Source organism: Pagrus pagrus, assembly GCF_965226575.1.
Source record: "Pagrus pagrus genome assembly, chromosome: 17".
NCBI classification, from domain to species: Eukaryota; Metazoa; Chordata; class Actinopteri; order Spariformes; family Sparidae; genus Pagrus; species Pagrus pagrus.
Genome location: NC_140201.1, coordinates 25,248,979 through 25,273,010, shown reverse-complemented (window position 1 = coordinate 25,273,010; position 24,032 = coordinate 25,248,979). Strand labels below are relative to the sequence as shown.

At 40.0% G+C, this 24,032-nt stretch overlaps 1 protein-coding gene across 3 annotated transcripts in view; it reads right to left on the bottom strand.

The window, feature by feature from the left end:
* Nucleotides 1-24,032, bottom strand: part of LOC311273189 (retinoic acid receptor beta-like) — a 229,179-nt gene that overhangs the window by 39,625 nt on the left and 165,522 nt on the right. For 2 of the 3 annotated variants that reach the window (XM_084380121.1, XM_084380122.1), the window contains one exon: nt 9,727-9,868. In XM_084380121.1, the coding sequence (XP_084236247.1) occupies nt 9,727-9,868 (142 nt within the window). Of the gene's footprint in view, nt 1-3,224; nt 3,291-9,726; nt 9,869-24,032 lie in introns of all 3 variants that reach the window. The other variant, XM_084380120.1, reaches the window with a different exon arrangement.

Genomic DNA, 24,032 nt, shown 5'->3' with positions numbered 1-24,032 from the left:
AATAATGGTATAGAAAGGGGGATGGTCCACAATCTGTTCGTGTGTGTGTGTGTTTGTGTGTGTGCATCATTTGTCATAGTGTGGTGACAAACTGTGTCTGGCGCGGGGGTTGCGGTCCACACAGAGGCTGGCGAGCCACGAGATGTGATTTAGGAAGACAACGACGTGGCAAGTGGGCCCCCCCCACCCACCCAGGGCAATCAATTACCACCGCACTCTGAGCAAATTACTGCTAGCATGAGCAGATACATCCAAATGATGCATTGGACAAGAGGCCATGAAAATGTATGGCTTTTTAATACCCACAAAAGGGGCAGAGGGAATCCATGCAGCGCAGACTCTAATCGCAAATGTAGTGCCTGTGATCACTACTGCTGACTTCTACATGAAAGATCTACACGTTTATCTTTACTTTTGTCTTTAATGTGTGTTTGGCTCCCTCTGTATTAGGTCCATAAGTTTGAAGACTTATCTGATGCCAAAAGACAGCGTAGGTAAGACCTGCGTTTCCTTCCTGAGCCCTCTGTGGCGGCACCCCAAGGTGCCAACGCAATTGTTTTATTTAAGTATTTTTTTAATTCGTCATTTATGATAGAAAACAGAAAATAAAGTCTCCTCAGATAACTGGCTTTGTCTGAACAAAGGTAAAAAGAAAGCAACTGTTTGGATTTTGGTTGACGGTGCAGCTTTTCATGACTTAAAGCTGCATTTATCCATTATGTTGGTCACTCGGAGGCACAATTCTACAACGTGCATGGATCTGGGTGTATCTGGATGCATACTCTGGATGGACAACTCTTACACTGTAATTGGATCTCAGCCAGGTGTAAATACAGTCTCCAACCTCCACCTCCTCCTGCTAATTCAAGTGACCCAATCTTCCTATGTAGAACACTTTTTTAGAAATGACTGAAATCTTTCAATTAGAGCCTGACTGATACATCAGTCCACCAATATTATATATTTCTTTTCCGATATGTGCTTGTATGAAAACATTTTCTTTTTACAGAACATGATGCCCGGGGTAATTTCTTATTATTAAACTCTCTGTGAGGTTTACACTGCACTGTAATTTTGGATGGTTTATTGTTAAAGAAAAAATATCCTGCCTCCATTTTGTACATATCTCACTCTTTGATAATCAGGCTTCAGGGATCATCACAAAAAAATCTGTATTTCTGTATATATTGTATAGAATACATACAATACATACTATATATATATGAAAATCAGCTGATATCAGCATGTTTACTCCTAATGTTGGTATCAGCATTGGCAACAACAATTTTATGTTGGCTCTTGTTTCCATGGGACTTTTTTCCCTTTCCCCCTTTCCTTTTGACTTGTGAAGCATCATGTTTGTTGACAAGTCTGTCAGCCTCACCTCCCCAATTTCCATACTGAGACCTGCTCACAGTTCAGGCAGAGTAGAAATAATGAGAATTTTTATTAATAATGCGTGTAAATGCCTGATCAGATGTCATTATCCAGATTATGTATCCAGATACAGATAACATATTAATACCAGGTGTAAAAAGGGCCTCATATCACATATTTGATATACTATGACCTAATTAAATTAATATGCCAGACATGTTAAATAAAACAGATGCATAATTACACATCAAGCCAAAAAGCAGTATCACTTTTCATAACTTTTTTTTGCCACTTGGAGGCAGACCTCTACAGAGAGATGACATCACACATGTTTAATACATTATGACCTTCTATGGTCGTTATTTCTAACATGTTAGCAAACAGCTGTCAAATTACACATCCAGCAGACATGGAGAAACAACAGCATTCAATTGGAATTATTTTATAGCTATTTTATGGCTTTATTGACTGATGCTTTAATAGATGCTGATGATGTTTGGAATAAAGGTTAAATGTTCTCTAAATATCAGTGCAATCCCATACAGACACATATTAAAAGAAAAACAGAACATGTTTCTGGCTCCAAAGGTGGTAACAATATAGATCACTGGGACCTTGACATGATGTTCTTTGAAATGAGGTGTCTGACATGAACACCCACTGCACAATCAATCAGATTTCAGTCAATCACTTTTCAAGCTGATAAGTGTGTGTTTGGCATTCACTGGAACACCTCCACCCAGCCACTGCACAGGCTTTGAAGGAGCTCTGTGAATTAGCGAGTGTCGAGTGTTTCTGAAGTGCTCTCCGGAGTGTTAGACTGAGGGATGACGGGTCATTGAGTGGAGTTCAGACACCCTGTTGAATACAGTCTTTACAGTGATGCCTCCTGTCACACTCCCATCCCTCGGCTCTCCCCCTCCTTTTGTTAATGAGCGATGTCCCAACCTCTGTCTTTTGTCTTCCTCTTTATTTTTTTTCCACGGCTGCCTCTAGCCCCCCAGTGCAGCATGGTGATTTTTGCTCTGCTGCGCCACTTTATCAGGATGTTGTGTGGCTCAGCGGCAGCAGGCACGGACGGCAACCGTTTTGAGAAGCCGCCGGCCAGCCATCTGTGTGTTGCCAAGCACTGCACAGTGTCTCTTTGAGAAAACAGATGCAGCGGTAAATAAACACTATTTATCTGAAAGCCACGTGGTGCAGCCCCGGCTGCTTGCCATAGCACTTAACATGGCAGCTCCCTAACACTAACCAGGTTGGTGTTGAGCAGAGATGATAATTCTCCGTTGCCACCAGAGCACTGAGTTTAAGCTAATGATCCTGATGGGACAAAGAGGCGGAGGGGAGAGGGGGTTGTCAGATGGGAAACGTACTTTGTGGAAATCGGACCTTGGAGCGATGGGGGGATGAGAGTGGCACATACGCATATAAAGAAGTGCCTCATGATGCTCTCACTGCTGGTTCAGAGGCTTTTTTACACTGATAAGACTAAACAAAGAAAAGAAGAGAACTTTCTTTGGCTTACAAAATTGAATTGTGTAAAAAATATATGGATATATTGATGCATACTATCTATTCTGAATATTTGAAAACGTTAATTTTCTGCCGTATCAATAGACTGGTACCAGCTGCGGTTTCTCTTTCTTTAGTTCACACACACACACACACACACACACACACACACACACACACACACACACACACACACACACACACACACACACACACACACACACACAGTGTTGCTGGCTATAACTATAAAGTAGGTGATGTGAGGGAGGACAAGGGGGAATGCTGTCCATCTTGTTATCAAAATGACCACAATGTGTCCCTTGTTGCTCATTTACCTGCCATCCCTTTCCACCCACCCCGTCTGGATCCGGACCCAGAGACCATCCTATCTGGACCTGTACCTATAACCGATAAATGAATGAGAATTATTAGAAATTGACGGAGTGTTTCTATTTTAAGTGGTGCAGCTTTTCAGGCTTTTACGGCACAAACAGTCCAGAAAACTTACAGACCAATTGCATGCGCTGTAAATCATTAATGTGACGCTACTCAGCCAATCAAATCTGTGTATTGCATTTTGCATATTGTGATTCAAGTTAGACAGCACAGAGCATGTTTTGAACAAACATACCTACTCAAATCCGAACAGAGAGCACAGGCAACACAATATTTAACGGCAGCAAGAAAAACGCATGTCAGAAATTATGATGTTCTTGACCTTTGCTTGATTACATTTTCTCTAATCTATCTCTGTGTTTCTCTCAGTTTTGTCCGTTAAAAATGGAAAAATTGCCTATAAGCTTTAATAATACAACTCGAAAGTCTCAGTACTGACCGGTTCCTGACCTGCTATACATCTCTCAAAGTTGGAAATGCATAGAAAAAAAAGTAAAGTAAAAAAAGTGAAACATTTGTAAAGATATCATGTTAAAATGTTACTAAATGTTACTAAAAGTGAAATTCTCCCATATCAATAGTACTTGAGTAAAAGTCTGACAGTATCTGATATTAAAATTAACTTAAGTAAAAAAAGGATAAGTAAAAATAAATTCTACATAGTAACGTTATTACTGTATAGTAATTGATATCTGGTTCCCCTCCGGTTGGTGATCAGATCTGATAATCAGCATTTTTGTGATTATTGGAATCAGTGTTTTCTTCTATCTGATTGCTGATAGAATAAATCATTTTCAACATGTTCTACTTTGGCTTTGATGCAGCATACAAAATTTAAAGTAACTAGTAACCACAATTATCAAATTAATGTAGTGGGGCAAAAAAAATGCAATATTTGCCTCCAAAATGTAACACCTCAAATTGTACTTGATTACATTACTTGAGTAAACATACTTTAAATGCCATCAGTGGGAAAGGCACGTCCACATTTTTTTTTAAGAGGTCACGGGACCTGACATCACCACATCTAATACTATATCAGATTAAAAAGATGATCTTTAGTGCAATGTTATATTTGGCATTAACAAGTTTACAACTAGCTCAGCTCCACATTGTGTGGTGAAAAACACCACACAATAACAATTTTTTGATAATGTTATTTGGAATCAGCATGTTAGACAATACAAAGCTCACTTCATGGAGAACTGGACAGTGCGGTAATGTAACAATGACAGGAGTCTCCACGTGTCTTGGATGAAGACATTTTGTCGCAACGGATACGGCCTGTAATTGGCACTGTTGTTTACATTTTAAAGCTATAAGGATGCTTATTCACCTTCAAAATGCTGAACTGCTATTTTAAACAAAAGTGTGTAATAACAGACACTCAGTGCATGTCCAAACAGTCCTCGTCCTCCTCCTCCTCTTCCTCTGCAGATTCACCACATTAATAATAGATCACATTAGTAGGGCCTTCTAGTGACGTTATGAGACTCATGATCACTTACCACAAAAACAAAATACAAAGAAACAAATTGTGTAATCACATACCTGCTGGTGAAGCACACACACACACACACACACACACACACACCCACACACACACCCACACACACACACACACACACACACACACACACACAACAATGTGCCCTTTGTGTTCCACTCTAGAACTTCAGTTATCTCCAGAGGCACATGATAGCACGAGTCGAGTGTCCAGAAGCAGATGTTCAGTTCAACCTCCTGACTCAGGAATCAGACTAAGCGCCCAACACCCTACTTTTACTAGGAAATAACTACAACTACAAACATAAGCTTTCAGGCGATATTTATGTCTCTAACTCTAGGGCCAATAAAAGCTGAGAATGGTTTGTAGTGTTTCTAAACATACAATAAGATCTTAATAGAAATCTCTGTACTGTCTCACTGTGTATTTAGATATCTGCTTGGCTGGAATTAACAGTAGTATATGTAAGTGACAGTAATCATATATCTTGTAAATACATTAATGACACACAGTTAATGTCAGCTAATTACAGTTATTACAGCCAACTAGGTGGCCAAATGCAAGTGTTTTTGTTTTAAGGAGAGCCTAAGGAGACACTTCCAGCAGTTTTTGTAGCGAAACCAAAACTGCCTATTTTTCTTGGTAAGTCAGACCAATCCCCATCCATGATTGTGGTGACTAAAACAGGTATTTTAACCTAAACCAACCCTTACCAAGTGAATTTTGTGCCTAAAGCTAACCTGAGCATGTCCTGAAAATTCAACCTAAACAGACATAAAGCTGTGACATAAACGTTCAGTTTTAACTATCTGCAGTTTTGCAAAAAAACTTACTTAGCTAACATTTATTCTGGCAATTGGGTGCAAATAATCATCTTATCATTAAGTCTGATATGTAGGCAAACAGTTTAATTGACACATCCAGCAGACACAGAGTAACATTAACATTCACTCTGAGTCATGTTTTCAAACATAGTCCAAAATTCACTCTCTCTTAGCTTTATTTTAGTTTCCACCACCAGCTCTTTAGCTAAATGCTCTACTTTGTTCATCAGATAGTTATTAACTTTGTCCATCCAGTGAGACTGAATCGAAAAAATGAGCTAAAATACACAAAAATGTGTATACACAAATGTGCCTGAATATCAACAATTGTATATTTATTGAACAACGATTTTGGTGACACTGATGTTACTTCCTGCACCACATCAGAATTAGAATCGAACATTACCACTTTAACAACATCTACTGTACAAGGTAGTTTTTGTGTGTCTGGATATCAATGACATTTGCAATGGATAGGAATCATGCTAAGTAGGCTGACCATTCCAAAATTACAACTTAAAGATGCAATATGTTAGAATAGGTCAAATAAAGTAGCATAAGCATAATCGCATACTGCTGCTGACTGTGGCTGCTGTCGGGATGGGCCTATTGGAGTAAATGTTCAGAGCAGGATTCTGAGGACACCACCCCATCTCCTCCACCCATGAATATAGAAACAAGGGAATTTTCCCGTTTCTCATCAGAGGCCCTGTAGGGGGGTTTAGCCTGAGGATATCAAGAAATCATCTTTGCCATGACTCCTCTGCTGAGGTGTGAAACAGCATAAGAGAAAGGAATCGTCCCCCCCTGGGGCTAATGGAGCATGAAGTGGACCTGAGCTATAAATGCTGATGCAATCAAAGGATGCCAATAACCTGTGAAATGCAAACTTCCCTATGGATGACAGTGGAGCAGGGGGAACTTTAGGGCACTGACAGCAGCAAGACGCTGGGTTTTGTGAAAGGAGCCTCTGTGGTATCATAGTCAAAAGTAACATATGTTATTGTGGATTCACGTTCTGCATCTTTTTTATTGTTTTGTTTTTAATCTGTTCACATAATTTCTCAGACGTTGGATAAAACTTTATGAATGATGCTACCCCCCCTTACGGGCTTGATTCTGAATCTAGGGATCATATACAGTATAAGACTAAATAATATACACATCACAGATGCTGTTGTAACGATCACTCCACTGCAACAGCACTAACTCATATAATTGATTGTCTCCACATCATACTGATAACAATAAAGCCATTAAACTGATAATCCACTGCAGCTGTTGACAAGATGAGATCTTATCTGACAGACAATGTTTGTCCACTCATAGTAATTGGTTACTTTTCCTTGTCTCTGTATTCGACCATATAATGTGCAGACTACTGTATATTCATTATGAGTTTACAGGCCATTTTTGCTAACAATACACTGCATCTCACAGTGAAAAGAACAAAATTAAATTAATTTATTAAATAAGTGACTGATTGTTATTCAATAATAGCAGGTCTCACTTTTTTCAGTTATTCAGAGAAAAATATGATGTGTTAGTATCTATTTCTAATGTTAAAATAATAATAAAAAATAAGTGAATAATAAAAATGTGGCTCTAGATCCAATTCAAATGTTACTTGGAATGTACTGTGAGTCATTGCTTTGAAACACTCTGCTTCATAGTTATTTGCATTTAATATCCAGTTCGCTCCTCACAATCTATAACTGGAAACACTTTTTTTCTGACTGCTGCAAACAACGCTGCTCATTGGATTACGACACTACTTATCACCCACCTACAATGCAGTACTGAGTTCCCTCCTCTGACAGCTTAACAACCAATCACACCTGGGCTCACCTAGCCCTAGCAACCCACATGAAGGCTGGTTGGGTCAAAGACTCACAAGCGCACCCTATAACACAGCCACTGGGACTACTTTCACCAACATGTATGAAATTTGGTACACATGTGTATCACATGTAGACCTACAAAAATGTCTCTTGTAACCATGCTCAAAACCCAACAAGAAGTTGGCCATTTTGAATGTACCGCATGCCAATTTGCACATGTTTTACTGTAACGAACCCATCCTACAGCTTTTAACTGTTGCTGTAGCTCAACTGTACCTGACAAAATCTTCACCACACTTCTAACATTTGATAAGAGTCCCGGCTTGAACACATTTACATGCCAATATTCTGTTATAGTCACAGCATCCCCTACTGGCAGCAGGAAATTACATTTTTAAGGAGTGATGTACTCTTGGTCAGATGACCAAATCTGCCTCAAACATGGTGAGAAAACACTTAAGACCTTGATGATACTGTATTGTGAACTTGAGTTTTCCTTGAAGGACGTGGCAGTGGCGACACGACAATGGCTGATGTGGCACAATGAAACAGGGTATTGTTATAATTCCACTGTACATCCTTGAATCTGCTCCAAACTTCACATATTTGGATCCTGGCATGAAAATATTGAAATATTCTGTTACAGTCCTAGTGGGAACAGGGAATTTTTTTTTTCTACACTTCCCAGAACAGCCGCTGTGGCTAGTTTGAGACACATGCATGAAACAAATCACACCTACATCTACAAAGAAGTCTCTTGGTGCCACAAACTAAACCCGAACAGGTAATCAGTGATTGAATCTTTCTGCTCATTGTCTGCGATTTGCACATGTTATATTTAAACAAACTTTGCATACAGCTTTAACCCGATCGATTTCAAAATCTGGCAGGGCAATCTTAATACCGTGCAACGTTCCGATTTGCACGTGTTGTACTGAAACAAACCTGTCCTACAGTTTTGGCTTTGACTAAAAAACATTCATGAAGTTTGGTTTAATAATGAATTTATTATATTTCTTCTGAAAATGTGACCAAATCTGCTGGATCAAAAATATACATACAGTAATTCTAATATTTGGTTAAATGTCTCTTCGCCATTTTCACCTCAATTATGTGCTTTTGATAGCCATCCACAAGCTTCTGGTCGTCCTCTGGCTGAATGTTTAACCACTCCTCACAATCGACACAATCGATGAAGTTCAACTAAATTTATTGGCTTCCTGGCACAGACTTGTTTCTACTGCACAGTCCACATGTCCTTGATGGGGTTCCAGTCAGGACTTTGTAAAGCCATTCCAAAACCTCAATTCTAGCCTGATTGATCCATTCCTTCTTCATTGTTCCACACCACCGCATAATACTACCAGAACCATGCTTGGCAGTAGGTATGGTGTTCTTCAGGTGAAAGGCCTCACCTACCCACCTCCAAACATATTGCGAGGCACTGTGGCATGCATTTTACACTTACAAACAATTTGATCAATCAATCAATCAATCAATCAATCAATCAATCAATCAATCAATATTTCTATAGAAGCAATTCACAACAAAAGTCATCTCATGACACTTTCCAAATTGAGCAGGTCTGAACCATGCTCTTTAATTAATTTGCACAGACAAACAGTTGTTTGTACAGTTGATCTTGGGACCTGTAACTGCTTTGAAATGGCTCCAAGTGACTGTCCTGACTTGTTCAAATCAATAATGTGCTCTTTCAGATCAATGCTGAGCTCCTTAGACTTTCCCATTTTATTGTTTGTGGCTGAGTCGAATGGGTGTTCCAAACAAGCCGTATTAAAAATGGGCCCAGAAAAGATTCAATCAGAATCACGCAGAAGAAGTTAAGAGGCTACAAAGAACATTTGAATCACACAACTTTCCATAATTACCAACGTGATTGTTCAAGTTGCTGTTGGTATATTTTTGATCCAGCAGATTTGGTCACATTTTCAGAAGACCTATAATAAATTCATTATTTAACAAAACTTCATAAATGTTTTTTGTGACAAAGTAGTATGTGTTCCACTCATTCATCACAGAAACATGAGAGTTGTAGAAATGATATACATGTTTAAAACAGCAGCCCCTGACGCATGCAGGGATGCGAGGGCAGGGATTCATCACTGCTTGCAGTTTTAATCTATGTTGATACTTCAAATTAAATGTTGTCATCTGAAAAAGCAGAGACCAGTGGTTAGTCAACCCCTCCATGACAATATTAAATTTAAACCCATGTCAGCACAATATTTAAATTGGGTCTGAAACTCACACTCTTTGGACATTCCCACTCCGAAGCACTTCTGCAGGCGGCAGTACTGACAGCGGTTCCTTGTCACCTTGTTGATAATGCAGTTCTTGTCCCGGTGACACGTATACACCATGTTCTTCTGGATGCTTCGGCGGAAAAAACCCTGAGGAGACAGACACACAGACAGAGAGGTTCATGAAAAGAAGACGTTAACCTTATTCAGCCTCTCGTCTTCTGTAGCTGCCTATTCTCTAAAACATCCACACAGCTCTGTTGAAACTGGATAACATAATGTCACAACAGTCTGTATAACAATGTGCTAGAGGTTTTGTCTTTTCATTACCATTAAGGCTGAGAGAAAAGAGAGTCGGTGTGTCCCTGCTGGGAGCTCTGTTGAGCTTCAAATGCTAGATTTAAGCTCAAAAACAGACTACTAGTGGGAACAGATAGTGAAGAACCTCAGGGTATCAAACAGTGAGGCTGCTGGTGCAGTATGGAAGAAAAAGTGAGGACTTTGGTTCAGCTGTGGGTGGGGAGCATCACGTCTGAACTTGACAAGGTGACATTGAGCCTTTGTGGAAGACCAAAGCCACTTTTCCTCATACTTTCATTGTAATTCAGTGGTGTAGCAGTTTAGTAATGGATCTTACATGGGCTCATTCGATTCTAATGTTGAAAGAGATATAAGTAAATAAGTATAAAAACCATGTTGCCTCATCAACACTTGTGACAGTAGAGAAGCTCTGTGTTGAGAGGAGGGATCATTACAGTTTAGGGCATTGAACTCAGGGATTCACATCAAGCTCAGGAGATCTAACTCCTGGTTGCCAAAAATGCTAAACAGCTCAAGTAATGTAGCCTTGAATTTGATGCTCATGTGTTCAATGTTCAATTAGGGTTTCGATGTACGCTACTGTAACGTCCCCGACTATCAAAATGGTGGTACGCTATGTAAAACATAAGTGAAACAGAATGTGATCATTTGCTAATCCATTTGATTATTGTAAATCTTAGCATGTTCTGAATTTGATGCCACCGACATGTTTCAAACAAGTTAGGTCAGGGGCAACAAAAGACTGTGAAAGTTGTGGAATTCTCCAAAAGCACCTGTTTGGAACATTCATCAGGTAAATGGGTTCATTGGTAACAGGTAATCAGGTAACAGGGGCATCCTCAAAAGGCTCAGTTGTTCACAAGCAAGGATGGGGTGAGGTTCACCAATTTGTCAAACATGACTGCATAAAGGATATTACTATATGGACTCAGGAACACTTTGTAAACACTTTGGATCTCAGTCAGAAAAAAAGGTATTCTTTTGTGGTCCGTTAAAGTCTAAATCATTCATTTCTCCCTTGTCCTCCTCATCCTGATTTGACACCATGGGTAAGGAAGGGTGTAGGCCAACAGTCTAGTCAAGCCATATACACTTCTGAGCAACCCTCAAGTTAAAGTTGCCCTGCCAACTCGCTCGGCCATTAAGACAGCTACTGCATGTATGCAAGGAAAAAATTAAAAATTTCCACAAGGAACTTTTATTTTTTGTTGATTCAGGTGGCCCCTGCGGACAACAAATAATGTCAGTGAAACAAATTAAACTTTGTACTGTACTACCAGACTACAGAGCAGCTTCTTTCTTCAGGCTGTGAGACTCAGTTAATTCATCCCTCAGCACTCCACCATTTAAAAAAATTGTTTAATTTTATAACTAATCCAACCAAATAAGTCAGAATCTGACCCATTGACAGGCATTAAGAATAACTATAATACTTATATGGAAAAAGCTAATCATCTTGCTCATGGTACTGTCTGCTCATGTAGGTCATATAAAGGCATCAGTATTAAATTGAGACCAGTTAAAAGTACCCAATCCTTAGAAATACATATTTTCCTCGCAACTTGTGATATTTTTAAACTTGAGATTGGCGGACACAGTACATCAGTTGTATGATGTGTATTTTAGTGTTTATTTGGAGTTGCACAGAAAAGGAAACTAGCTCATAAAAAAATCAGCACACACACTCACACATGCCTTGTAGTTTATTAGCATTTTCTCACATTAATCTTTTCATGTTAAATCATGTGAAGTATTTTGTGACCATACAATCGTCACAAGAACACCTTGCTTGCTATAACATGTTATGAACTGTGCCTCCTTGCAGCAGAAAACGGTGTTTAGTGTTTCTAAGTGCTGTATCATAGGCGACTTGTTTCAGTTTCTTAAAGATGTTTCACCTCTCATCCAAGAGGCTTCTTCAGTTCTAACTTACTGGAGGGGAGTTGCAGGCTCTTAAACTCTGTGTGGCTCACACATGTCCTTAACGACTCTGTGAGGACACTCCCACACAGAGTTTAAAAGCCTGCAACTTCCCTCCAGTTAGTTAGAACTGAAGTCCAGTTGCCTACGAGACAACACTGAGATTTAACATGACCTGGATGAATGAGAACATCAACAGTGTTAAGTGTTTAGTTTTTAGGTATGAAAATGATTTATCATAGAGTGGAAATGGATCACAGTGTCACTATTATATTGGACACAACATTTTAGTAGCTTATTGTCACAAGCCTGTAGATCAGGGGTGCCTCTGCTATATTTGTCTGTCCATGGGAGGGTATTTTGAGCTTTCTATCAGCATGGTGCCTTCCATTAAAATTCTGCACAAGGCCAACATTTATTTAATAAATTTGTTCTGTGGCTGTTACGCTTATTTGATGCTAGAAATGACCCTTTTGAGGCCTCTTCATCTGAAACCAAATTTACCGTGTGGTGTGACTTCACTACACCGGGCTTCATGCTTGAAGAAGAACAATAATGAAGACAATGTGGATCCTCCTTGAAGTCCTGGCACACAGAACCAGTGGCTGAGCCGAGCTCAGCTATGTTTGTTGCTGTGACGGAAAGGAGCATCTATAGGAAGCGAATCTTCAATGATTTGTTCCTGTTGATATTAATTTGCTGTTGCTCCTGGGTCTTTTGCAATGATCGTATATCATCCAGGCTCTTTTGCACATGTTTGCAGGCGTTTTTGCCCGAGCAGCTTTGTTCTGTAAAAGTGGGTGCAGGGTGGGGGTTAAAATTCCATTTACCATAGCTGCCTGTGACGGATGGGACCTTGCCTTTTCATTAGTGAAGCAGGATGCATGATGGGTAACAGATTAGATCACAGGACTGAAACGGCTGACTCTGTAGCCCATCTCGTGTCGGCCTCGAGCATCCGTCAACTTCTGGACCGCCCCCCTCTGTACCATAGATCCCAACCAAAAGCAGCCATCGAGTCTCAGCTTTGACGGCACATGACTGGTCTGAGGTCACCTCATCTCAGTTGGTATTATTCATTTCTTAATAGAGGCCTTTATCCCGGCTGATGAGAGCCGAGTGTGTTCATAGACATTGCCTATTGGGTCTGATAGATGACCATGGAAGCGGCCTGCATCGCCATCAGCTGCCATATAAGTGTGTTCAGGGTTGGGTGCAGAACCCAAGGCTACTCAGGTACTTATGTCATTCAAAGCTGAGAGCATGCCGGTCACTTAGCCTTGGAAATCTATGCGTGTGTGTGTGATAAGTGGTGTACAGTGTGCTGGGGGTTATACTGTGAGCTGGAGCTGCTACAGTCTGTGTGCTATGCACTAACTGCAGTCTGTTTTCCAAGATAGATTTGCATTTTGTGAGCTTCAGCTATTTGGGGAAGGTTTGTTGACAGTTCAAGGCCTGAGCTGCAATGCACTTCATTTAAACTTTCCTCATCCACATTATGGATATATCACATTAAATATATATACTGATGGGGAAGGGAAACAACATTTTCTGGCATGATAAAGTTTTAGATTGTGTACTCTTACCAGAAATTAAGTTTTATGCAACATGAACTGCAATGCAGCTCTAGCAGTTAGTTAGTTCAACTTGTCTTTGCCAGGAGAGGTCATTAGGTGAAGTTTTACCTGACGAGGTCCAGCTGAAACAGGACCTAATTAGGTCACCTTTAAAGCACCTTGTTGTGTTAAGTTTGAAGCCAAACAAAGCAAAATGTCTGAGACAAAATCTGTTCATTTTAATTAATGGATGCATTGACAGAGGAATAGTCAATATGTGTGAATATTTTGCATTAAATGTAACTATAGTAAAGTTGATGCAAATTAATCCGGTTGTCTTAAACCAACCCACCTTGACAGTGTGACCGTTTGACAGAAAACGCGAGACAGGGAGCCAAAAAATATAGGAAGCTATCATAATAGCTTGCACCTCGCTCTGTCAGAATATAAACTGCTTCACAATAGTGACAATGTTTGCAGTTGGTTGTGAGACAGAAGTAAATGGTACAATAGGTCTCAACTTTGTTGACTTATTGTTCTATTAGCAACTGAGTTGGGGAAGGCTTGTTGACAGTTCAAGGGCTGAGCTGCAAGACTCATCATTTAAACTTTGTGCATCCATGTCACAGGTATAAGACATTCAATCTATGTCACGGATTCCAAAATAAAGGAAGCTATCATGAAAGCTCGCAGCCTGCTCTGTCAGAGTATAAACTACTTCACAAAAGCGGTATGGTTTGCAGTCAGTCGTGAGACAGTGCTCCTGTCACATGTTCAAGGACTTTCAAAAGCCTAAAGGAAGTTCTGACAAATTGTCAGATGACTCATGAAGGGAAAACTGGCATTGGCTTAGGCTGTGTTCAGCAGGAGAGGCGAACTGGTGACCCTAAGTGGTGATATTGTCAAGTGGTAGAAAGAGCACTTTGGGATAGTCCTATGCAGCAGGAGATTAAACCGCCCAGAACATTACTGGTACCCATCTAATGAGCATCAGTGATATCAGTGAGGTGAGATGTTTGCACAGAGCCCAAAGGACAACACCCACTCCACCCACAGTCTGCTCACCCACCTGCAATCTGACAAGCGAGAGACAAGTATCCTCTGCTATACAACCAGACTACAGAGCAGCTTCTTTCCTCAGGCTGTGAGACTCAACTACTCCTCAACACCCCACCATGAATAGTTTCATTGTATTATTATCATAATGTATTAATTAGTCTGTTTATTATAATGTTTTGTCTGTATGTAGCTTAGGGAATTACAAACACAATTTTAATGTTATATATTGAATCTTGTTACCCTGTGTGTCCTCAGATTTTAACCAGTGACTAAATTGTCACCACACAAGTCATCATTGTATATATATTGTAAGTATACTGTATGTAGTTTGCAATAGTGTGTATATTGCATGTGTAGGAGAGGCTGTTTGTGTAGCATAGTGTATCTCCAGTGGTTTCTCAGCAGCAACAGTGAACAGATGCTGCAAATCAGAGCATTTCTTCTCTTCAAGCTTCCGGGGTAATGCCAGTGTCTGACACTGAGACTCACACAATCTTCAGATCTGCTCTTCTGCCTTGATTTCTTCTTTAACTCCCTGTCTTATTTTTGCTCATCTGTATTTTCTCTTTTTTCCGTCCTCCGTCTCTTCTGTATTCCCTCTCTCTTTTAATTCCTCTCCGCCGACACAGGACAGAAGTGCTGACCTGGGACTGTAGACTGTTTTGATATTTGCCAGCGCACGTCCTGCGGGTTTACTCATTTGAAGCTTATAAATGTGCAACGGACACCCCTGAGCTGAGTGTTGTACAATGGTGTTTACCTAAGTAGAGTGCAGGGGGGGGAAGACGGCTGCTGCTGGGCTAAATAAATGATAGGATCAGAGGTTTCAGATGTGGGGACACGCTGAGAATGAATCACAACTCCAACACAAGGATGCAGAGGAGGGCAGAGCTGCTAAACTCAGTTTACCCTCTTACAGTACCTACCTGCAGAAAAGAGCAACCTGTCCTTGTTGTGTGAAGTATGAATATAAGGAGGACTGTGGACCATAGAAATTAAAGATAATAAAACCAATCAAATATATTCAGGCTTATTTGAGATCAAATGTAGAGCCACTGAAGGTTAAGAGCTTCCCATACACAAATACTGTTTTACTAAACCATAATAATTAAACTACATTGTGCCCACAATATATTCTATTCTATTGTGGAAGATGACGCAAAAACAGTACATTCACTGAAAAAAGCCAATAGACTATTACTCTTTGAGATTTATCCAATGTAAAACATACTGATCTATGCTGACAAGTGTGTATTCTTTTCTATTCTATTATTTGTCCACCCCATTTACATCATTGGGGCTAGGCTAAATAACAGAAACACTTGTCTGTATAATGTAAACAGTTCAACATACAAACAACAGCCCCCCAAATGATCAAAAAGTTAAATCAATACCTCTCTAAAACAGAACCTGAACACAATAATCTTTAACAAGTAAGGATTTATTGTTGACCTGAAGTCTTTATTAGCTTAAGCTAGGTGGAACTAATACACTGAGGGGTTTTTTCCCCTCTTTAATGGCTTTATTTGATGGTACAATGGCAGGAAATGGGATGAGAGTGACGGGGGATGACATGCAGCTTCTCCAAAGTCCTCTGAATTGAAAGGACGATTTCATTCTTCCATGTTCTCTAGAACGACACATACAACATGTACCTGATCTGATGCCCCCAGTTTGTCAGGTGTGAACGCTTGCTGTCAAACAGTTCACATATTGTGAGATATTATGACTTTAGGACTGTTATTAACATTGTCAAACAGTGATGGTTTGGTTAGGTTTAGGCACAAAACAAACTTTGGTTAGGTTTAGGAAAAGATCATACTCATGACTCATGTCAAATTACTTAAGTGATATACATGTAGGTATGTTACTCACGTAACATAAGTTACATCATGGGGCCACTGACCGGGCTGCTGTATTTGATGTGATGATTGTTATAGATTTTGTTATGAAAATGTGTCTTAGATTTGTTCAATTTCCAGCATGGCATTTATTTGATAAAGAGTAACTTAATATATGGTTCATATTAACGTCTAGTAGCCAATAAGAAGTACCTTTAAAAGTATCTCCCAAAGTCATTCAAATATACAGTATATACATAAAAAAACACAAAAAATAATAAATACATTAGTCATACCTTTTAATCTCTACACACTTTTTTGAGCTAAAGAAATCTTTATGCCCAAAAAAGACAATAAAAATCAATGATGAATAACAAACCTATGTACTGTACATTATATAACTGTATATCATAGGGTTTCACTGAATATCTACGATCAATGCTTTCGTGAAAGTTAATTGTGTTTGTACTACTACAGTGCTCTCATACCAGAACTCTCCCTATGCTATTCTGTAGATAAGGCCATGTTGAGATGTAATGTCAGGGCATAAAGGGACATGGGCCCAGCCACCTGGGAGACGAGGCCACTTCCCCCTGGACTGATAAACTGCACCTTAACCGAGATCATTATCCAACATCTTGTTATCTTAATGGGCCAGGGATAGGGTGTCAGAGCGACGGCCCGCCATCTTAGGCCTTCTCATTTACAGATTAAAAAACGAAAGTGCCGCCCATTAATTATTTAGCTACAATCCAACCCCTTGTCCACCTGGCCTCCTCCTCTTTCTCTCTCTCTCTCCCTCTCTCTCTGTTCCTGCCATCGACTGGCTGTCCGGCTCTTTGGACTCGGCCCTGGCGTTTTGTGTTGCCTGAGTATTCAGTACAGTCGAGTGGAGAGAGGCAGAGCGGCAGATTAGCTTTCACTCTTAATCGTGTCGACATCTTATTACTGCCGTGGAAAGTGGAGAGGACACTGGAGACCCTGGGGGGTTCCAGAAAAATGAGGAGGAGAGGTGGAGTGAAGAGTAGGAAGGGGGTGGGGTGATATTTATCCAGTCCAGGCTATTACTTACACCTGCAGTTCACTGGAAAGACACGACAGAGTTCAGGAAGGGGCTGGGCAGAGCAAGTTAGAGAGAGAAGACAATTAGTAAAGCAGGATTTCCTAAAATCCCATTTAGTCCCATTTCAGGAAATTAAACAGGAAGAAGGCACTGACTGCTAACATATAAAAACTCCAGAACTTGATACGCCAATTTCGGGTTTTTCATGACAGAGATATAATAGAAAAGGTTGAAGAAAAACTTGAAAAGACTAATGACATCACTATTAAAAAAGAAGTGAGTAAAAAGCAGTAAATGAATAGTACTTATATACGGGAGTCGTTTTCTTTTGCTTTTAATATATCACAATCTCTTTGGCTTGTGAAGCCTTAAAACAAGGTTGATTGTAGAGGCTTTGGGTTGGAGACCAACCAACCAAAAACATTTGATGACCTGGGGTCGGAAAACAAGTCAACAATCAAATATCATTCTCTAGAATCACTGTTGCAGCAATGAACACAGCGAAATACGAAGACAAATTAGAAAATACAGGAAGAGGGGTCTCTGTAGATGCAGACACCACAACGCACTTCAAGTTGATCATAAGGGATGGTTAAAAGAGATTACTTTTGTATCTTGCAAAGGAAAACCCTGCATATTATGCCTTTTAATATTTTCTAACGGCCTGAAACACCTATAAAATCAAGTGATTTAGATTACTTTGTGCAGCAGAGATGCATTTTTCTGCTTTTCCATCCTGTTAATCATCTCCCAACCAATGCTCTCTGCTTTCAAAAGGATGCAAACAACATAAGGTTTAGTTCTAGGGATTTTTATTGTAAAACAATTTGATTGACACATATTTCCTTGCTTTGGATTTTAATGATATGGTAAAAGCATTCAAATGAGAATTTAAGGTATTACCGGTTTATGTAATAGATTTTTTGTTATGATTGGACTTTGTGTTGGCCTGTTTTGTGGTGTGTTTTTGTACTTTGTGTTTCAGAGGTGCTTGGTGAGGCTGGGCATGGCTTTTCTGCTAGCCGGAGCTGTGCCGGTCCACACACCTGCAGCACATTGGTTGTAATCAGCACCTGCTCTTATACCCAGACCTTCCCTCTGCACAGTGCCTTACTATTGTCGCCAGCTCCAGTGGTACTTGGTTTCTCTCAGTGTCTTTAGAGTGTATGTATTTAGAAGCTTTCTCTATGTCCACTCGCCAGCGCCTTAATCCAGCCTCCCTCCTCTTCCAGTGTGACCGGACCATTTTTGTGGACCAGCTCCTCAACCACTCGACACCCAGCCTCCAGCACCTCTGCCACCCCACTCAACCCTGACTGCCTGAGCCAGCCACCTACGTAACCATGAGTCTCCATCTGCACCACCCTGGGAGCCACCTGCCTGCGCTGGAGCTGACAACCTCTACCTGCCAGCAATTCCTTTGTGATCAATAAATTCACCTTTCAAATTGACTCCATGTTTGGCGTCAACTTTTGGGTCCACTTGCTTTAACAATAACCGTTACATTTTTAATGACATAAATACCAAAGAAAATAACAAAATATTCATTCAATTGAATCATTTTTAATATTTTATTCATTTTTTCAGTAACATCATTGACACCATGACAATGGTGGATGTGCAGATGTGAGGGTGTACTGTATATACCGAATGATATTGCTCTTAAAGAAGTTGGGATGGTGCTGCTTTTGTCACATGCCCATGTGGGGCTGTGACAAGGATGTCTACAGCTACTGTGCGCCCCTGGTTTTGGTCATGGCACCAAAAGACATTTTTGGGTAGATGCAAAGGATCAGGATTCTAGGATTCTAGGATCAGACCTTTAGAGGTTCTCAGCTCCCACACATTTAAAATTCTATCAATTTTTTTTTTTTTCCTCAGCTAAACAGTCACTGTTTTACCATCATATCAATATGCACAATCTGTCCACTTCTCTTCCACTTTTGATAACATATTAATTGATTGATAGTATATTAATGCACTACTTATTCATGTGAAACAATTGTGGAGTCTATGTCTAGGTTGTTCTTGACAACCTTCTCTCTCTCTCTCTCTCTCTCTCTCTCTCTCTCTCTCTCAATACAGTACATATATTCTGTCTCTTTCAGCAGGGCAGGGAAAATAGTAAAGAAAATTGATAATAGGCTAATTATTTTTAAAATAGGGCTGTCAAATTATTTTAAAAAATGTATCTAGTTAATTACAAGCTTTGTTATATTGTTATTGATTCATTGTGATTAATCGCCAATATTTGCTGAAAGCATTTAAAAATATAATATGTATTTTGGAAGTGAACTCTAGCCCTAACCCATAAATGGACATTTTTTTACTTTAAAAGGAGGTGATATTTCAAGCCATTTTTCTAATATTGCCCAAAACGGTGCTCCTGTCACATGTTCAATATTTTGAGGCCCCGCTCCAGTGTGTCTGTCGCTAAAATGGAATGGTCTACAGCAGAATCTGGGACGTTTATGTCATCCACCAAGCTTGGCTTCTAGTGTTATATTAAAGGCTGATATATGGTTGCACTGTAACATTCCTGGGGAGGTGAATTTCAGGCTAAGCTGTGGGTACAGCATCGATTAACCACATCCCATTCTAGGTTTGAGAAACAATGTTAACAGTTAGAAACTTTTAGAAACTAGAAACTTTCAATTAATGTTGACAATGCTGCTTGTCAAAAGGCGTCGTACAGCCTGATTAATCTGCGTTATTTTTTTGAATGCATTATTTTTTCTATAATTCATTTATATCGACAGCCCTATTTTATAATTTCAGGGGTGCTGAGATGAAATAAAGGTGTACTTGAGCACCCCTAAAAAGAGCCTAAAATCGCCTATGACTTAAACCAAACAGGAAGTCAGCCATATTGAATTTTTCTGCTTATTTTTGGCGATTTGCATGTGTTCTATTTTAACAAAGCTTTACCCCGATCAACTTCAAATTTCTACATGCCAACTTTAACACCTTTGTGATGAAAAGTTAATAAAAGCTTGAGTTTTTGTTGAATGGTGTGACCGTGGCAGCACGACAAAAGTTGCTGATTTCCCATAAAAAAAAACAGGAAGTTGTTGTAACTCTACTGTACATGGTCAAATCTGCTCCAATTTTCACATGTTTGATAAGAGTCCAAGCCTGAACACATTTAAATCAAATCAAAATCAAATCAAATTTTATTTGTATAGCCCAAATTCACAAATCACAGTTTGCCTCAGAGGGCTTTGCAATCTGTACAGAGCAGACACCCTCTGTCCTTCGACCCTTGTCCTTAGACGCCAATAATCTGTTACTGTCAGAACGCCCCTAGGGGCAGCAGGAAATGAAATGTTTCTCTACTTCTATGTTTTCCTGCTAGAAGGTTGACCAAATCCACCTCCAGTTTGGACGGAAAATCCTTAAGGCCTTGATGATGGTATATTGTGAAGATTGTGGGTTCTCATTGGACACCAATACTTTCCCAAATGTATAGTTATTGTACCACCTACTCGCAACAGGAGTATCATTCTTTGATTAGCATAAAATGATCATGGCGCGCTCTGTTCTTGTAATACTAATGTGTAATAAGTCAGTGTTCTCTAGCGCCACAAGGTGGACATAGTGAGTCACATTGACCTCCTTTACATAGTGCCCAAAACTAATGGAAATTCAGAGGTGTGTCAAATGATCAAAGTCCATGAAACAATTATACTTGGTTTGACAAAAAAGTGCTCGTAATGGTTTTGCTGCTACTGAGTTTTTTAAAGTGATCAAACATGTATTTTTATGCCTCAGCACTGGCGAGAGCTGTGGAGGCATTCAGATTGAGTTTTCAGATTGTCTGTCTGTCCCATTGCTGTGAACGCAATATCTCAGAAACACAGAATCTTGAATCAACTTCATTCATAGCAGGAACGTTATGTTTTTTTTTGTTTCCAAAAGTTACAGAGTTTTTATAGTTCTTTAATCGAGGGACTGCATGCTTGGTTATGGTTTCCAAAACTTTATCTTTATCAAATGTTTCAAAAGTCTGCTGGATGAACTATACAATTCAATAGTTACTAAACTTCTGTCAGCCCCTCAAAGTCAACAATTGTGAGATAAAAGGCTTTCAACCAACATCGAAAAGATATATTTATATTGACACACAACCCTTTCTCCATCAAGGAGTGAGTATCTGTGTCAAGTTGGTTTGGTCAAAGCTAAAAATGACATTTCACAGCTGTGATATTGTGGTTCACCTGCTGTATCAACTCAAGAAACATAACAACAGGACATAGAGGAGCCCAGGCTGCACAAAGAACTGTATTGTTACTGTGGCAAATGTGAAACCTCAACAGATAAGGCACAAACAGAGCAGCAGTCAACTACAACACGGAAAACAAGAGACAGCTCTCTCAGACACCCCCCCACCCCCGAAACCCAATCAGTGCAATCAGTGCACAGATGGACCAGGAGATACAGTACAGATTGAAAGGCGAATACGGGGAAAGTAGAAGGGAGAGAGCCAAAAAGAGGAGGAAGAAAAAGGAGAGATAGCCAGTGAGAGGCCTGAACAGAGGAGCTGTGTGACTCACCCAACCTGCTCTGAATAGCTGCAGAGATAGAGAACTGGAGACCGAGCGAGAGGCATAAAAAGACAACGGAGGAGAGAATGAGGTTTCACATCACCCAGTCCTCCACAGACGCCCCACTGTGCCCCTATTCTTCAGGTTGCCTCTCGCCATTCAGCACTCGTCTTTCGGCCCTGGACCAGGCGGGGGCCCCCGGAGTGATCAGAGGCCATCTTTAAGCTCTCTCACTCTCTGATGGGAGGCCTACATTCTGCTCACTTACACATTAACACACACCACACAGAGCCAGACCAGTTGCTGATCTGTCTGCACTCTCATTAACAGTGTCACAGTAGTGTGTATCTGACATTATTACTCAGGCAAATGTTTTATGGAAAGTGTCTTTGAGTATCATGAAAAGTGCTATATAAATAAAAACAACATTATCATCAAAAGTCAGTGTAAGCTAGAATCACATTTTTCAGAAAGTAAATGGTGTCTTCCAGATCAGGATTTGGGATTTGGGCCATTACACCAGCATTTCTTAGAACAAAATTTCAAACTTATAAATCTAATTAATTAAATCACCTATTTTTAATGGAATAACCAAATTCAGAAAAGTAGCTGCAGGTGTCAAGTCATTTTACTCATAACTTTTGCACAAACACTTCTGTGTTTAATCCTGTTTTGCAATGCACTCTAACAAAATAAGTCTCCAACTGACTGGCATAGCTTAGCTGAACAGCCCATAAGAGCGATTTCTCTTACAGACGGGCTCTCCGCTGCTGATTTCACAAGTTCAAAACACACTCATGACTAATTCGGTCTCAATACCCCCTCTTTGCGCCGTGCGCCTCACTTTGCACCCAGATTATCCACCATTTAACTAGCAAAATGGAAGTGGACACGCCCTAAATGCACGTGCGCCTTGTGCTTCAGGCCATGCGCTGTGGTTGTCCCAGATGGATACTCAGCAGCGCTCCTCCTCCTCCTCAGTTAAATATCAGTGTATTTTTTCATATGCAGTCAAACAGAGTTGTTGATGGGACTGATGATTGTGAAATGGCGGGGCAGAGGGTCCAGCAGCTGAGGATCACTTCCCTGTCTCTCAGTGAAGATGTTTAATATCACTGTTTAATATCATCTCCCATTCCTTGTAAGAGCCAGGCCATGGTACACCTGGCTCTTAAAGGGAATGGGAGACGACACTCCGATTTAGTTTAATTTATGTTTCGCCTAAAACACACCCATGACTAATTCAGAGTCTAAATACCACCCCTTTGCTTGCTTAGCTTGTCCCCAGCTGACGTTGGCGACACATCAGTGAGCTCTTGGCGAGCTCCTGGATTGTGTCTTCAAACAGTTCACACATACCAATGGTCATTCATAGGAGGAGCACTGATTTACTTCTGATCTGGGGCTTTTGGCAGCAATCTCCAAAAATGGTTGGTGAGTGGAAGATCAGATCTGAAATCCTGTAGTGTGAACTTAGCTTTAGTATGAGAAGAAACTAACATGTTTGAAACCTAATATTTAAAGAAATATGAGGGGTTCTAAATCTCGGAAATAAAGCTTATCAGTGAGAATCGCAAAATGTTTAACTGATCCTTTACATAACTGGCTGATTTATTTGGTGGTCATTTGAACCTGGACATGTTTTGACTGACAGGAGTGACTCAGTGAGGAATGGATATTCCTCTTATCACTGATATTCCTATTTCTGAATTGCATTTGAGTTTGAGGCTGAAAAAAAACAACAACAAAAAAAACCATGCAAATCCAATAATGATAAAACAAACACCATTTCAATTTGATTCAAGCTTTAACTGAAGTTTCCCCGTAAATTATGTAATGTAGTCCAACCAGTAAGCAAATGTGTTTATAATAAAAACTTCACAGGTTACCTTTAATGGCAACCTCAAACGTAAAAACAGGGAACTAAAGGGCCATCATTCACGGCGAGGAAAACTGTTTGCGCAGGCGAGTGCTAATTCTCGTGACAAACACTTGAAAAGATTAGTTCCT